This window comes from Glandiceps talaboti, chromosome 6 (assembly GCF_964340395.1).
Source record: "Glandiceps talaboti chromosome 6, keGlaTala1.1, whole genome shotgun sequence".
Classification (NCBI taxonomy): domain Eukaryota; kingdom Metazoa; phylum Hemichordata; class Enteropneusta; family Spengelidae; genus Glandiceps; species Glandiceps talaboti.
In genome coordinates, this window is record NC_135554.1 from 16408974 (window position 1) to 16427225 (window position 18252).

The window sequence follows — 18252 nt, forward strand, 5'->3', positions numbered from 1 at the left end:
ATTTTTTCCAATTTTCATTCACTTACTGCTATCAACTCTCAAATTATTAATGTACCAGTCAATAAATCAAATATAATCTAAAAGATTACACTTTGCCTAGGTGGTTGTTCATATTTACAAGAATTCACCTATTTTCTGGTATAATATACATAGTTCTGTTGATAACTTGTACATTCGATAGCACATTGCAACTTGCATAAACCAAACATACATTTAGACATAGACAACACTGATTACAAGCAAAGACAGGCATTACTTAAACGAGTTCATCTGGTTGGTAAATCATATCAATAAATAGTTCTTGTTACACGACCATTGGGTCTTATTACATACAAGCATCACCACCAAGAGGTACTGACAGTTTGACCTGAACAGGTAAAATGTTACTTGTAAATAATTAGAACCTTCGGTCGGGTAACAAAACAAAACAATAACATTATAATTTATAATCCTGTTGGTTGCAATAATTATTTGTCTATATGTTAATTACAGTTGGTATACAAATTGGGATTTGGTAGTTACAAAAAGTACCAGGAAATGAAAACACCAAGGTCCAACAGATACATATTACAGGTTTTACTATGACACTGGTAATCCAGCCTTCCGTTTACTAAGATAGATCTATTGTTCTTCAATGTGGTAAATTACACAAGTGGGCGATGGTGGCTTCTCTGTTGTGCATTCTAATCACCCTGTTATCAAGATAGTGTAAACATTGGAAGTCCCAAAACACTACACTGCAAGTTCACAGAACTTGAACTCCCTACTGAGACTATAATTAAACCAACGTCCATTCAATAGCTTATCACAGTCATATCAACATTTTGCCACAATAGTTTTAGTTTGTGTCTATCTTAGTAAAAGAAGGCTCCATTACCAGAGCTATTAGTCTTGTTTTATACACAATCATTCATGTCATGGAATGTATCATTTGAACCACGTCATCTAGGTTGCTGATGAATAAGTTATAGTAACTACATTATATGATAGAATAATACCAGTAGTAGGATGTATTCCATATACCTGATGACCACAGACTCTGAGGATAGAAACTAAAGTTGTCATTATTAAACAAACTATCACTTTGTGGTACTTGTACCATAACAGTAGAAAATCTAAATGTAGGGGGGGGGGGGGGGGGGTGAAATATTTGACACTATCTTGATGGGGTTCAACTGCCTGTATCAGTCTCCTTACAGACAATTCAAAATAGAATCTGAGAACTTTTTCTCTCACAGCACACCGATGTGACATGGTTCAAATTATACATGACATGAAATTGACAAAATCACATTATATGGGAAATACCACTTGTTTCTAAGTCACCACTGGATGAGGTTGTAGGTAGACAATTGGGGGAGGTCTTTAAATATTTTTTTTTGACATTTCTCATTTTCTGCAGTGTAAGTCAATTCAAAAAGAGACACTCTATACCTTGTATTTTCAGTTGACATTTTACATGAAATATCTAAACACTAAGTTCACACAAAACATCACAACAGTAGCATGTGCAGAGTGAAAGCAAATGAATACTATGGAAAATATAAATGACTACGAAGTACATATGAAACATACACAGCCACAGAAATATGCTTTGGTTTTGTGCACAGACAGCATGCATTCTAGAAGTCAATTAGAAAGAAGATCTTAACTATGTGATTCCTTCACCCCATTCCTAAGAGAGGATATCTTAACTATGGGACTCCTTCACCCCAACCCATCACCACAAATTGTTAAAGTTCTTGAAATGTTCTACGGACACTACGGAAAGTAGGTCAATCTGACAGTGTCTGGAATTCTTTCACGTATATATAATAAAACATTAAAATGTCAAAATATCACCTAATTACACTTAATTTGTCTCTTGATGGGATTGATAAACAAGGCTATAATTCTACCCATATTTCATTACTTGTAGATGTTACACATTATCCATACCACTATCAAATGTAGTATTCAAACACCAGTTAGGGGGGATCCAGGTTCAGTACTATAAAGGCATCAGTTACTGTTAGGAGGGATCCAAGTTTATACGTTACAACCTTTTATCCAATACACATGCCCAATTTTGGTGCAAGGTTTGGTTTTAGGGTAAGATTACAGGTATTAGTATAAGACAATTACTATGTTAGTAATAGTATCTTTACAGCAAAGATATGTCCAACATCACTGATATAGACAAACTGTAACACACTACACATCATAGAGCTGAACACAAGACGTTACATGATATACTATATCTAATGCTTTGGTAACTTATGTTAAAGTTGTACTGTTACCAAATCTTTGTTCTGGAACACTTTCAAAAGTTTACCTAATTTACAAAAAACTATTTATTCAAATCTGTTGACACCTTGAATACATTTGTATGTCTCTATGCAATGTTTTTACTGATTGAAAGTGTTTTTTGTTATAGTTTTAGTGTTACAATAACAAACGGGGAGAATCTGGACAGAGATATACTCAGGTTCATACACATAAAAGTCAATTGAATTTCCAGAAGTTTCCCAGGCATTTTCCAAGAGTGCTGAAGGTCAATATTTGTCGTTTTCCTGGAAAGTTTGTAGTACATTTCAACACCAGCTTATCATTTGAATTGATATGATGGAAAATTTACTTATCAAGCCATGGGAATTTGCCAGACACTACATCTGGCCATTTCAACAATTCTATTTGCCACAATACATTTACTTTTCATTTAGTTGAAATTTCAGGACATCCAATGACTTTCAATGAGTGTATATACTCTGCTATATTTAATATAAATTTGACTTAAAAGTGGCCATGTGGATTAGAATTGGGGTATTTATTTTGGATTTTTAATTTTTAATATAATTTTATCATGGCTTCCTTTTGAAAAATCATGATGAAACAATATGGACTGAGTCTGTATTTGTAACTCAATACATTGCAACAAGCTAAAAATGTAAAATGTGTGAAACATTTGTTATTGTACATACAATAACAAACATTTGACACATTTATTAATCATTTGTAATATATTGAGTTACAAACAAAGACATGGTATATTTTGTTTCACATTGATTTTTCAAGTAGGAAGCCATGATAATAAAAAATTTGAAAATAAAAATTCCGAAATAAATACTTAATCCTCGTCCATATGGTCACTTTAAATTCTGGAATTTACCCCCAGGTGAAAGGCTTGTAAAACTAAGGTGATTCTACATACACACTGCCATCAACAAAAACACTGTATAGCAACATATACTAGAGACAGTGCAACAGTGCCAAAGAGAAACTACCAGGGTTAAAACATAAGAACCTAAAGTGAAATAACCCTCAAGTAGTAATATATGATTTCTAAATTTCAGATACAGTAATTACGGCAAATGATTACTATACTGTCAAATATTCTGACCACTTTAAAAAGCCACAAACAACATCTACAAAGAAGCCGCAAAAACTATACATTTCACAACACAGTAAGATGCAATTTCTAGAACTCTTACACCCAAAGATCAGATTAGGAAAAAAAAAGATAGTGAAATGATTGGGGAACTGATTTTAGATGTTGAGATTTGAAATTTGAATGATTTGGAAATGATTCTGACATTCTGTCAAGTCATCGGGTGGAAGAGTTTGACACGATGGATGGAGAGTAAACAAGAGAACAGAAATCACCTGGAATATGAGAATAAGCGGATTTACGTCCTGTCCCTCCACCGGATGAGGTCTTTTTACGTTTCAAGCCTATGGAAATGATTAGTGGGAAGCATTAGTGGAGACGTCATTACATGGAGTAGTAGTAGTAGTAGTAGTAGAAACAGAGATGAGTGAATGAATGTCTAGAGAACAGATCTCACCATGCGTGGAATCAAGATCACATACAATATGCCATAGTCCAGTTATTGAAAAGACAAAAGAATCTCCATTATTGGCCACTAGGAGTGCCGTTCAAAAGCTGCTTGGGTACCTAACACAAGGGCTACAATAATTTAAACCCATAGCCTCCTTTGGAAAATCACCATTTCCAGGTGCTTCACATCTGAAGTCAATGATTTTTTTGTCAGCCGGTCTAAACATTTCTATTTACTTTGTTTTCAATAACAATTTTTTTTTTAGAAACTTGACATGTTGCTAAGGACAGTGACACATTGTTGAATATTTTTTTTAATCTCCTGTGAATGTGTAATACTGGCAATCATTACTAAAGTTTTAGCCCATATTTTCTGATATCTTGGACACCCTCCTCTTTCCAAAAAGGTTGCAAAATGAGTGTGAACTGGTATATGGCATATTGACACAAGTCAGTGCATGAAACAAGACATGATCATCATAGTGAATACATGCAATGCAAGGTTACATATACTACATTACATGACAATAAGCAAACTTGACATTCAGAAATGTTAGCCGACATAACAACATGACAGTTGAAAATGAGTTTGTTCACACTGCCATTTTCCCATATGATAGAATCACTATACAAGTAAAAGTTACAGGGTCCATACACTTATCAAAAGTCATTGAAATTTCCTGGCATTTCTGTTAGTTTTCAACTTACTATCCTGGAGTTTACAATTTGTATCACCTCTCATCAACAGAGTGTCACTTGATTTGTCATGACACAAACTTCACTAGCAAGACAATCAGCATATTCAACACATTTAGACATTTTTCAAGGCTTTTCAGGGAGCAAATTTTTCAGGATTTGGAAGGCCTTTCTAGGACCAGTTTCAAATCCCCAGACTTTCAAGAACTTCCTAGGAGTCTATGAACCCTGACATCAATAATTTAATCATGTTCTTCTTTCGTTTTCTACAGTTGGTAAAAACGTTTTTCTTCTACTGAATTAGGAGTTATATGAATTGGACACATTTATCTTATCTAACACAAATCAAATATTTCACAGTTCTCCACAGTAACTTTTCTCTGCATTCATACTGAATTCCTGATTCCATAATTCCCAGCATTCCTTTCGTGTCCTCAACAATTGTTTTCCCTTCAGTTTACATCCTCTATCTATTATAAGCATAATCGCAATACATAACACAACACATCTTTGGTTCTCAGAACACTTCAGAGGCCAACTACAAAATTTAGGCTTCGGCCCGCTGGGCTACCCTCTTTAAATAAAATTTAACGAATGAATGAATCATCAATAGGGAATAGTTTATGTCATACTTTGGCGCCACGGGACAGAAACCAATTGCGAGAGCTGGCAATTCCTGGTAACTGTAATGATATTTTACCTCATGTAGAATGTAATTCAAAACAGAACAAGAAAATTGACTTATTGTCACCTCTGAATACATTTGTATATAGTGATACATATGAGTGAGTCCAAGAAATCAAATGACTGTTATTTTTATAATGCGTTATCTCAGGTAACAAGAAATGGAATGAATTATAATATGACTTGTATTCCAGGTAGGCAGTAACTGAGACATAGATTATAGATATATGTGAACACTGCTTTGATACATCGTGTGCCATCCATCATGGTGTCAGGAAAACAGATTTATTGAATCACATTATCAGATGACAAATATGGGAAAATCTCTATTTTTCTAACAACCTGAAGTCATTAGCTCTACAGTATTTAGTCATGGGTAAATAATGAGTCCTCACAACTAAGTAACAGTTGGGGAAAAGTACAAAATCTGGAAGCTAGATAAAGAAATGCAACACAAGTCTTTCCATGGACATAAACATAAAACACAAACACATCTGCACACAGACCCAATACACACACATACATTTGCATATATGCTAGCATATGTAAACATTCCCACACAGTTCTTGAAGCTTGATAAAAGCCAGCCAATGATTTTGTACCTGCTATCATGTGTCAGCCATCATCCCCAAACATTGACAGACAATCACATACAGACAAGACAACACTAACATTTAATTCACTGTGAATACTAACATCCAAGACAACTTACCATTCAACCACATTCATTTTGAATGCAACTTCAAAACTTTCTTGGTTAATAGATATCACAGTTTGAAACAGAGGCCAGTGACAACAATTTTTACATAATTCATTTTGTATGCAACTTCAAAACTTTCTCAGTTTGAGGCAGAGACCAATGGCAGTAATTCTTACATCCACTCTTTTTCATGCCATTGCTTTGACTTCAAAATTTTGCTATGAACTTATCACTATGTCATTTTTTCTATGAGTTTGGTCCAAAATAAAGATGAAAGGTGTCAAAAAGTTTTGGTAGGACAACAATTTTGTTCAGATAATATTGGCGGGAAAGTAATACAATTTTAGTAGTAATCAGTAACTGTGGATTCTTTCTATAAGTTCAATCCAAAATAAAGCTGAAGTGTGTTAAAAAGTTTCAGCAAGACAACAATTTATATCATATGAATTTTTGGCGGGAAAGACCTAGCAGCCGACAAGGTTGAATTCAAGACTAACCTGGTACATAGAGTGGAATGGTTAAATCTACTGGTGTGATAGGAATATCTTGCATCCTAAGATCATCTTTGTGTTTCTTCTTGGGATCCACTGCCAGTATATATGGGTTATCTTTCTGTTCTAGTCTTCTCGCCTCACGTCTCCTTTCTAACTCATCTTCATCAATTTCTTCATACTTCACAGTGCTCTGCTGGTGGGTGTATCTGGTTACAAAAAATAATCATTTCTGTTAATTTTGCTCACAGTGGGCATACTTCATAACATTTTGTGAATCTGTATTCAGTGGAAGGGGTGATTGCTGATACATACATACATACATACATACATACATACATACATACATACATACATACATACATACATACATACATACATACATACATACATACATACATACATACATACATACATACATACATACATACATACATACATACATACATACATACATAGACAGACACACACACAGAGAGAGTGACAGACAGACAGACAGACAGACAGACAGACAGACAGACAGACAGACAGACAGACAGACAGACAGACACACACACACACACACACACACACACACACACACACACACACACACTGACAAATGTGTACAGTTGAGGGATAAACAAGAAGAGAATTTTTATTTACCCATGAACACTTCCCATTGTAACAAAGGATGCTTCGGCATGATTCTCTTCCTCACTCTCTGATGGTGGGTCATTAATCCATTGGTCCAAGTCCAAACTATTAATACAATGAAAAGTGGTAAATAAGTCACAAACACAAGCTAAGGGGTAGATTTCACACTAAAACAGACATTCTGGTTGGGTTTTTTGTTCAAATCACAATATTATTACTAAACTGGAAACTTAAGCAAATCAATGACTGTCATGTCAGTTTTTTACTGTAAAAAATATATCCATTTCATAATATTAATATTGTTTTTTCCCCAACATAGCCCCTGGTAGAGATAGAATAATTGTCCTTCAGAGGTGCCTGTGAGACTGTAGTATTTATATTATGGTTAAGATACAGTTTCTATTTTCTCTTGAAATATAGAAACCATTTGTGCTTCAACAAGGCTGTTATATATGATTACCCACATTGATTTGATGATACCTACCCTTCAGGTACAGCCACCTTCTTCTGTGCTTTAGGTGCTACTGGGTTGAGTTCACCATCAAATAATGCAGCCACTTCCTCACCTACAGCTACATCCTTAGCTTGCAGTTTCAAGACATACTTCAATAATTGTAAAATACAGCATGCCTACAAGTAATAAAGTGGTAGTAAACTGGGTTATTTCTGATTATGAATTGATTAAAAACATCAGGGTTGTTTATGGTTGAATGGGAGCTTGGCTTGACTGGGTTTCATGTTTTGGGGTTGATTATTCATGAATAGGTATATGGGTTGACTGGGTTTCAGACTATTGTGTTGATTATCCAAGAATAGGCATGGGACTTGGGTTGACTAGGTTTCAGACTTTTGTATTGATTATTATTGAACCTCTTGATTTAGGTTATGATGGGGCTGTGAAGGATACATTTTGTCACATTGGGATTCTTACCCTCTCTTGTACTTCCAGGTCTGCACTTTCAGTGAATACAGGCAGTCTTTCCACCACAATATTTGTAACTTCCAGCATTTGGTCCTTGTCGTCTTCCTTCTCAGCTTTGAGTAGTATATGACTGTACAATTTGACAATATTCTGTACATACACACTCTGTATGTGACCTGGTAGAGTAGTGACTCGGCTACGTAACATGGCTTCTAGAGTGTTCTTAGGATCATACAGGTGTTCTGAGAATTCACCGACAATCCATGCCGCTGCGTACAGAACTTCACAAATTCCATTACGATTGGCAGCTGAACCAAGTAGGAGATGTGAATTATCGAGTAATTGTGCCTGAAAATGTCACATTTGACACAAGTTTACACATCTTTATCAGTGTTTTGTTATGTTATGTAATGTGATGATTCTTTTATAGATAATTTATTAGATGCATACTGAATATTCATGACTCCTAAGTGCTTATTACATTTATATAAATGGTCATGAATATTCAGTGTGGTCTCATTAATATGCAAGGATGTTTTTCCTTACCATCTATGATACTTCAAAGTGTCTGATACTGAAATATTTGATATGCTAATGATCTCATTAATATGCAAGGATGTTTTCCTTACCATTTGTGATACTGCAAAGTGTCTGATAGCCTTGACTCTGATTGCTACATCTAACATCTGAGATGCTATCAGTTTACCATGTCTGGTTCCTTCTATCCTGGTCAATTCCACCAGGATACTCACATACCTGGTAAAGTACAAATCAAAAACAAAATTACTCAGCCAAAAAGGTTAGTTTGAATGCATGAACATTTTCACATAATTTTAACTATTTACATCTAGTTCCAAAGAAAAAACGAAGCACACATACTTTGCATAAACATTGTAGGTTTATGCTTCTCATTGTCTGACTTCTCCACCTGTCTCTGCAAAGCTCCGTCATGTAGTAAAACTCCAAACTATTACATAACAGAGTATAATAAACCCAGTAATAAGTACTCACCATTCAAAGTTAGTAATGTATTGATAATTAGATTGACTACAGATCTGGATTATCTTAGACAATAGTTCATCTCTGTACTGGGTACCCTCTGCTTTGTCCATGTGAATCATTAATTTCTTCACAATCTCCATCAGATTCTTCTTGGAAACCTAAACAAATATCAATATATGTGCTGGTTTTAGGATGAATAATGATTTGTGTATTCCGTATGGACTTTCTACAGACTGTAAAAACCTTATGGCATGACTGGATTGGTTTTTTGTATGACAGACAGGGGTTGACACTTGATAGATTGAAGAAAGGGTGGGCATATGATAGATTGATGAAAGGGTGAGCATTTAATAGATTGACGAATGGGTGGGCATTTGATAGATTGACGAAAGGGTGGGCATTTGATAGATTGACGAAATGGGTGGGCATTTGATAGATTGAACGAAGGGTGGGCACTTGATAGATTGACAATTGAAGAAAGGGTGGGCATTTGATAGATTAATGAAAGGGTGGGCATTTCACAGATTGAAGAAAGGGTGGGCATTTGATAAATTGAGGGGGAGGGGGTGGGCATTTTATAAATACAAGAGGTGTAGGGCATATGATAAGTTGAGGAGGGAGAGGAAATGGGTAGTTGATAAATGATACCACATCTCCATTGTATTTCATTTCACTCATCAAAATACACAATGTTAAGACTCTTCAACTCCATTTATATGATCAGTACAGTTTGCTTGATGTAATACTACTGTACGATGACAGCATCTGAGATTCAATTTCTAGCACACAATATAAAGACAACTTACCATACCATAAAGTAGATCTAATGCCCTAAGTCGTATAGATTCATCTTTATCATCTAGACACTGTAGTATGAGATCCTTGTGACTCTGTACTGATTTTGGATGAGTCTTCAGTATTTTACCCATAGCTAGTAAGCCAAGATACTTCACTGTGGACAAACAACACACATTATAAGCATAGTCTGAAAATCCATCATTTAAGCTTATGTAATATTCCCCAACACCAATATAGTGAGTGGTTACACACATGTAAGCGTACCAATGACGTGATCTTTCAAATTGCAATTAACTACACTAAAGATACAAAACAACTAAATATCAAATACACTCAATGAAAGGCTCACTGTAAGTAATATTTTGGCAATTTTTTCAGTCTCTGATCAGCTGTGTATGATGATATTTAATCAAACTAATACAGTACTTACAATTCTGATCTGAATCTTCTATGAGAATTCTTAATTTCTGCACACACAGCTGTAATGAAATTAAAACTAGACATCAACAAACGAATGACAGACCATGTGAGAGATAGGATTCACAGACACACCCTGGACACCATCTCTATATATGGCAAGCATTAATCATGATATATTGTGTATCTTACAGTGCTTTCAATTGAAGTATAAAAAAAATACACTTCTGTGACATGTAGATACATTACCGAAATAGGTCTGTATCTTTGTACTAAATTTAGTAGGGTCAGATAAAAGATGAGTAACACTTGTGCGCGGCATTACTGATAACTTCAATCATAACAAATTTCAATTGGCACTTCTTACAGTTATCAAAGTTTGTTCTTGTTACACATCACTCAGTATGTGTACCCATGATGACACATCCAATAGATGGGGATTATATACAACAATGAATAACTGTGTGCCCATTTGGTGGCATTGTCAAAGTAAACTGTTATTCAAATTTGCTGCTGAGTAAGCAATGTTATAACTACTATAGCTAAATCTATGTCAATACATCAGGACAAGTTCAGTAATGTATCAATATGTTGCAGTACTTAATTGTTCATACTTTGATTGGAAGCACTGTAAAGCCACAGTAGCTATAACTGAATGCATAGCTTATACTACTTGTACATCACTCCTGTATGACTTGTTTTATGCTTATTATGGTTTGTTAATAAACTATTCACTTGCTGTACGTACATCCAGGTCTGCACATGAAAATCTGAATTATGAAGATGAAATGGGTATGGTTAACAGACTTTGCCACTACTAGTTATCACAGAGGATACATTTGTGATATAGTATTTAAAACAGTTAAACTGGAATAATGCATATCGAGGAAATTTCGATACAGTCACAATCACAAAATGGTAACAGTTTCAGCTACTGGGGCTTCATATTTTCATTAATTTCCTTTGAAAGTAGTGAGTTATTCCATTCCAGTGCTTTACATTCCCATAAAGTGACATCATTATAATACTGTAAAAGCATTTCATATTTCCCTTTTGATTTTAAAGTTTTTGCTAATTTTTACTGATTCTAAAATATGACAAATTGAAAGTGACTCTGCCAAACTATGAGGATTTGTATGCTTGAACTCCGGATAACAAAAATCCTTTTACAGTATGTCAAGTGATTTGCATTCAAAATAGATAGTAATCTTCACGACAAGATATACTTGTCAGATTGGAATCTACAGTAATCACATTGTGTATGTTAATCTGCTATCAATTGTCAATTCTGTAGAATGATATAAGCTATGAATTATAAAACATGTCGTTAATCACACCACAAGTGATGTGATTTTATATCATTGAGCTTTGATCAAACCAAGGCCAATAATACAGATACTTCAGAGTGAAAGTGGCACAGGCTGAGTTTGAGTAAGATGTTTGGTGGTGGCAATGTCATCACTTTTTTTTGTAGAGAACTGAAAGGGTTATTGATGACTGGTCAGAATGTCTACAGTACATGGTTCATTTACATTGTTTTCATATGTACAATCTAGGGGAACACAAAATTTTGGTGTCACTGCCACATAGTAAGTGATAGGGGAACACAACATTTTGGTGTCACTACCACATAGTAAGTGATAGGGAAACACAAAATTTTGGTGTCACTGCCACATAGTAAGTGATAGGGGAACACAAAATTTTGGTGTCACTGCCACATAGTAAGTGATAGGGGAACACAAAATTTTGGTGTCACTGCCACATAGTAAGTGATAGGGGAACACAACATTTTGGTGTCACTACCACATAGTAAGTGATAGGGGAACACAAAATTTTGGTGTCACTGCCACATAGTAAGTGATAGGGGAACACAACATTTTGGTGTCACTACCACATAGTAAGTGATAGGGAAACACAAAATTTTGGTGTCACTGCCACATAGTAAGTGATAGGGGAACACAAAATTTTGGTGTCACTGCCACATAGTAAGTGATAGGGGAACACAAAATTTTGGTGTCACTGCCACATAGTAAGTGATAGGGGAACACAACATTTTGGTGTCACTACCACATAGTAAGTGATAGGGGAACACAAAATTTTGGTGTCACTACCACATAGTAAGTGATAGGGGAACACAAAATTTTGGTGTCACTACCACATAGTAAGTGATAGGGGAACACAAAATTTTGGTGTCACTACCACATAGTAAGTGATAGGGGAACACAAAACTTTGGTGTCACTACCACATAGTAAGTGATAGGGGAACATAAAATTTTGGTGTCACTACCAAGTAGTAAGTGATAGGGAAACATCAAATTTTAATGTTTCAAAATACTGCAGGGCACCAGTAGTGTGTTGAATTAGCTTAGCGGGAATACTTGTACTGTATTCTTAAGACGACCAACATCATAGAGTGTATTTGTTAACAAATACACTCTATTGCTATGTAATTCAGTACAATGAACATCATAGCATATCAAACCTTTTATCATTTTATGTGACTCTTTTTTATGAGATACTATGTACTACATTCTGTCAGTCCATGTTAATAAACAGTGCATTGCTGATGATATATACTACCCAACACCAATCTCAACATCTCCCATCAGTCACTACATGTATGGTGCTCAACATGTTAATATTGTGCACTTAGTTGTGTTAAAATATCTTTGATAAAAAAAAAAATAAAGTACCACCACCACAACTTTCACTAAAATCAAACAAACATTCAAAAACAACTAATACTTTTGCTGGACTATAAAAAGAGTCAGTTCTGAAATTCTTGTTTTACAAACATTATAAAATCAAAATGTAAACAATTAATATCACACTATGACTCTATGTTAAAAGTTCTATATTGTAAATTAAAAATTAATCTCAAAATTAATTTTAAAATAAAATTAAACACAGGCTTTCATCACAAAGTTTTTAGGGACGCTGAGTGAGAAATAACATCACAGGTAATGTGTGTTAATTTGAAGACAGGAAACCGTGAGGGTAAGATAGCATAATGACAATTCGGTCAATGGAATTAATATGAAATTTTGTGTTACTGTATAGATGAGTAATGTCAGAAGAAAACAGCATCAGTTTCAGTTTTAATTATTTTAAGGTTACTTGTATTATAACAGATTACTTTATAATGCAAACAAAGATTGTGTATCTGAAGAATTAGTATTATCAGTGAAAAGTTCATGATTTAGCTTTACAAACTTAAAAGAAAACAAAATCTAAATCAGGTTTTATTTTACCTCCAACTTCATGTTCAAATTAATGCCATGCAACACAAAATTTAAAAACATGTAAAATACATACAAAATTAAAGTGTAAAAAGTATATAAATAAATAAATAGAATTTCAATTCATCACTAGACATGGCACATTTGATATGACTGTCATCCCTAACGTTCACCACTAGAGGGCTCACTTTGAAAGACACAGGAAGAAATAACTCCTCAACCAAGTCTGGCAAGTGAGTGTTGTGAAGTAATTTGAAAGTCAAAACAACTGAAATATGGTGACAATAAATGAGAGGTATCACAACACTGATTGCACTATTTGACAACAATACAAGTATACACATAGTAAGGCAATCAGATTTCACTGCACTGTTTTCAATATACTATTACCTTGTGGTGCACACCTTATCAAAATTAACCCCATGATAAGTGAAAGGAAATTGTGACCAATACAGAAGCTTACAACTATGTTTGACATACTCAACTCCAATAAAGACATACACCTTAATAACCATTATGTATGAATGTTATAAATGATACACCATATTAGGAGTGAAATGAGGTGATGACATTAGGAAAGGGGCAAGAACGGTATACTTTCCAATTTGTTCACCGATCAACACAGACCAGGCCACTACTATGTTTACACAATGAGGAAGAAAAGACGAAATCTCGATGTTGGGATGAACTGAGGTTTTATAAATACGCTGTCAACTTGTGATGAAAACTTGTTTATGTACCTGTATTGAGGCCGAGTGGTTGGGCATGCCTGAAGATAATGAGATTAAAACTGTAAGTTGAGAAGAGAAAGAAGAGAAAAGAATAGTATCAGCCAAAGGTGTCAAATGTAGTGTCCTTTTTACACAGCCCCAGCTAATCATGGCTTGGTATGCACAAATCTGATTAACATCCGATGTAGTGTACACTTGCGATTTCTTTTTGGCTGTTACGTTTACTGTCGTTTGTTCTTTTGTGAGCGCTCGTTAAATACATTTGACACAATACCATAGGTTTTCCCAAGCCACACAAGAGTGCCGAGTGAATTCACTCAACCAATGAAAATGTGTAATATGATGAAACATTCGGGTACAGTACTTCAGAATGTTCTGTTCGAAAAGAGCATGAGCACAGGATGCAGACAACTATGTTATCTCATTATTTTTTGGTTGTTCTTGTTCTTTCAATTTCAAACATCGAGTGTTATATTGCAAGATAGATTCTGGTTGGCTACCCGTACAGTACAATTTTGGGTTTGGGAAAACCTATGGTAATGTGTAAGATGTATATTAAACGAGTGCTCACAAAAGAACAAACAACTATAAACGTAACAGCCAAAAAGAAATTGCGAGTGTACACTACATCGGTTTTTAATCAGATTGGGTATGCACTCAACTTTTCAAACATGCATGATGTTATGCTTTATTTCACTCATACCCTCACAATATTCAACAATGACCTATGATTAACGTTTATTTACTGACTTGTACAACATTTGTCATAATACCATGGAGTTCATCTACAAATACTTGTACTAGAATGATAGAATGTTGTAAACATGCAGCCCACATCACAGAATTCTACATATAGCATTGCTAACAACCAAAATAAGTCTACTACCAAACCAGAGAGACTATAGTATAGAGTTTCAATTAGGCGACACAATGTTTTTTTACATCTCAAATAAATAGTTTTGCGTTTGGATCTTCCTTGTTTCATCTGACAGTGATATTGATTTGTGTTCACAGTGAGATAAAATGTATCCTTGCGCACTATCTGTGTCTGTATTTTGTTTTATTATGATTTGTAACAAATAGCATTGTGTGAGACTTAAAAAACACCATGCTGCCTCATTGAAATGCTATAGTCACTCTGGTTTGGTAGTAACATTTGACATAATCTGTACTTCATAGTCAACAAGTATGTCTCTATCAGACACTAAAAATCCATAGTAATATGACAAATAGTGTACACATGTGTATCACTGTGAATGATGAAATTATTTCAATCTGATGGGATGAAACTCGTTTTTTTTTTGGTGACATTTCCTGACTTTTCTTTCCTATTCATCTAAATTTCCTGTGAAAACTCTTGACAGATCTCTGTCCAATTCGGTGAATATCAAATCCACATAGATTACTAGGTTGTTTTTGTCAATGAAAATAAGATATTACACAATGTTGAAATATTTCAATACAGGTATACTCACACTATATTAAACACTGACATTACTATGATCAACTTGACTCATCACATATTGTTATACTTTTGTAAAAATCTGTCTTCATTTGCTCAAATCTTCTTTGATTTTTAAAAACATAGTTTTTCTTGAATATTGTTTGGGCTAATAATACATGTATATAGTATATACATACACACATGTACACTCATCTGCTCACCGATGCAACTATTACAAATTCTGTCAAAATATTCTCTACAGGATTTTTTCACCAGCTTATTCTTGACTTCATAAATATTACTACAAAACTGATTTACTCGGATAACACTAGACTAAAATGTAAATTAATTTTATGGTAATATATATAATTTTACATATTGCACATCACTTTTTGTGATATGAGATATATGCATGTAGTTTGAACATATCAAATTCAGTTGAAATTCAATGTTTGTTGTAACATATACATATAAACTTCCACAGTATTGGGAACTAAATTGAAATATGGATTTAGAATGGTGTATCTTACATTGCTTTCTATCAGAGATGATGTTTCACCTTTCAAAGTGACAGTAATAGTTGCATTGATGTCAACTTGTCAACTAAACAACTAATCACACACACTAAAACTATGGGTAAGTCAACTAGCACACACACACGCTAGTATTGTATGAATAGGGAAGATAAGGAAAATACATTTAGAGCAAAGAGCAACACTAGTAAATACAACTCTTGCCAGGTTTCTGCTGATTATTGAATATTTTCATTTACCCACCACAACAATGAACACTACTTTAAAAGCATTCACTAAGTGTGGGCACTGTGCACTACAACAATAGTGACAAAACATCTTTTGGTTTCACTATACTTCATTCTACCAAAGAGGGCGCCAAACACCCCTCTTGATGACACAATATGTCATGTTCAACTCTTGGCAATGGTCAATCACTGTGGGTGCTATGACACACAAAACACAATCTGAGTTTGCCAAATGACAATATTCAGTTGATTCAGCAGAGACTGACAGCTATAGATAAAGACATCATTTCTAATCACTGGTAGAGTTACAGACAAAATTATATACATTGCTGGCACACACAGCTAGGAAAAATGTTCAAGCTAGTACTTGGTATCAGGTGATTCTTTACCCTGTCAGGTTTGGATGAAATTTCACTCAAATAGATAACAAATGTAGTTCAATGAAATGATCGACAGTTCATCCTAATACATTCATAATAATATGATAAGGTTCTGAAAGGGGCTGACTGGAATGTAATGGCTGTGAACTTGAACTTGAAATAGTGTGAAAGTGTTACTTGTGGCTACCTTGAACAACATCTCAATCTTACCACTAGAGATTAGTAGAGAGGGAAGCCATTTTGTGTTGGCTATCCACGTCTTCATCATGGTTTGTAAATTATACCAAGCGAGCTGCTTTCAGCATAACTGAATCCTAGCCACCATAATTTTGTCGGTAACTCTGTATTTCTATCACACAATGACACACTTCAACACTCTACTTTCATCACACTGTAATAGCATTTTAGTAGATACTACATGCATGGAGTGCATAGCAAAGCAAAGCAGCACGGAAGGACAGCACAGTATATTAAAAAGAAGCAACACTACAGCAGAGCACACGACACCACATTTGAAGAATTAAGGCGTGATAAAATATAACTCACCAGCAATCACCGTGTTGATGCATTCATACAGTAGAGACATGGCGGAAGTGCTGAAAAAGAAATTCAACTATTTCAAGAAGTATACAGGTTATTCACTGGGATGTTAACAGCATGATATAAACACGTCTTCTTTCATTTATTTAGTTGACATCAGAGGCATACATATAATATGAGTAATTTGTCCAATTTGTCCAAACAAAGTTTTAATGTATTGATATTTATAACAGGTATTTTATGTACTGTATGTTGTAGAACTTCTAGAGGTAGAAAGCTTTGTAAAATACATTACTTTATTTTGGAGGGGAACCAAAGTGAAAATGATTGAGATCTCTTGTGCTTTTATCACTTTATCTTCTTTATTACTGTCAATATTTACATTGTTATTTCATCGATGGTAAAAAAACGTTCACTCTACAATTTGTATTTGTTGGCCTTGCACATATAAATTATCACTTGAGATATGATGAGTTTTGAACTAAGTGAATGCATTTCAATTTACGTATATACAACATACTTGGACAGTCCGATATTTTGTTGATATATATGGTAAGAACCTTGAATCATTGGAAATGAGACAGTTGAATTTCACTCTAGAGTGTCACGTAACTGGTAAACACTTTGACAACCCAACAACGAGTGTTTTAACATTGTGACTACCTGTGAATTAAGTTTGTGAGTGGTTCAATCAGTTTCTTGCCTAGTCTGGGTTCCAACGGTGTCAATGCTCCAAACTAAAACAAAACACAGTAAAAGTTATCATACAAAGGTCACTGAATAAGAAACAAGGATATTATGATAAACACACTAAAAATCAAAGGATTTACAGTGTACTACAAATAACACATTCTAATTTACACGCATACCCTCATTCATTATATTCTCACTAACAAGTGTACACAGACACTGACACATACACACAAGACACTAACAGACATGCACACACACACACACACACACACACACACACACACACACACAGAAACAGACAC

The 18252-nt window shown here is 34.6% G+C and overlaps 1 protein-coding gene across 3 annotated transcripts in view; it reads right to left on the reverse strand.

Moving 5' to 3' along the window:
- The window catches only part of LOC144436698 (AP-3 complex subunit delta-1-like), a 45014-nt gene that overhangs the window by 12083 nt on the left and 14679 nt on the right, over positions 1-18252 (reverse strand). For 2 of the 3 annotated variants that reach the window (XM_078125552.1, XM_078125550.1), the window contains exons 8-18: positions 17921-17994; positions 17264-17313; positions 14143-14192; positions 10177-10225; positions 9755-9900; positions 8958-9106; positions 8576-8702; positions 7956-8294; positions 7509-7654; positions 7034-7129; positions 6395-6597 (exon numbers count right to left, since the gene is read on the reverse strand). In XM_078125552.1, coding sequence (XP_077981678.1) covers positions 6395-6597; positions 7034-7129; positions 7509-7654; positions 7956-8294; positions 8576-8702; positions 8958-9106; positions 9755-9900; positions 10177-10225; positions 14143-14192; positions 17264-17313; positions 17921-17994 — 1429 coding nt within the window. The remainder of the gene's footprint in view (positions 1-6394; positions 6598-7033; positions 7130-7508; positions 7655-7955; positions 8295-8575; positions 8703-8957; positions 9107-9754; positions 9901-10176; positions 10226-14142; positions 14193-17263; positions 17314-17920; positions 17995-18252) is intronic. The other variant, XM_078125551.1, reaches the window with a different exon arrangement.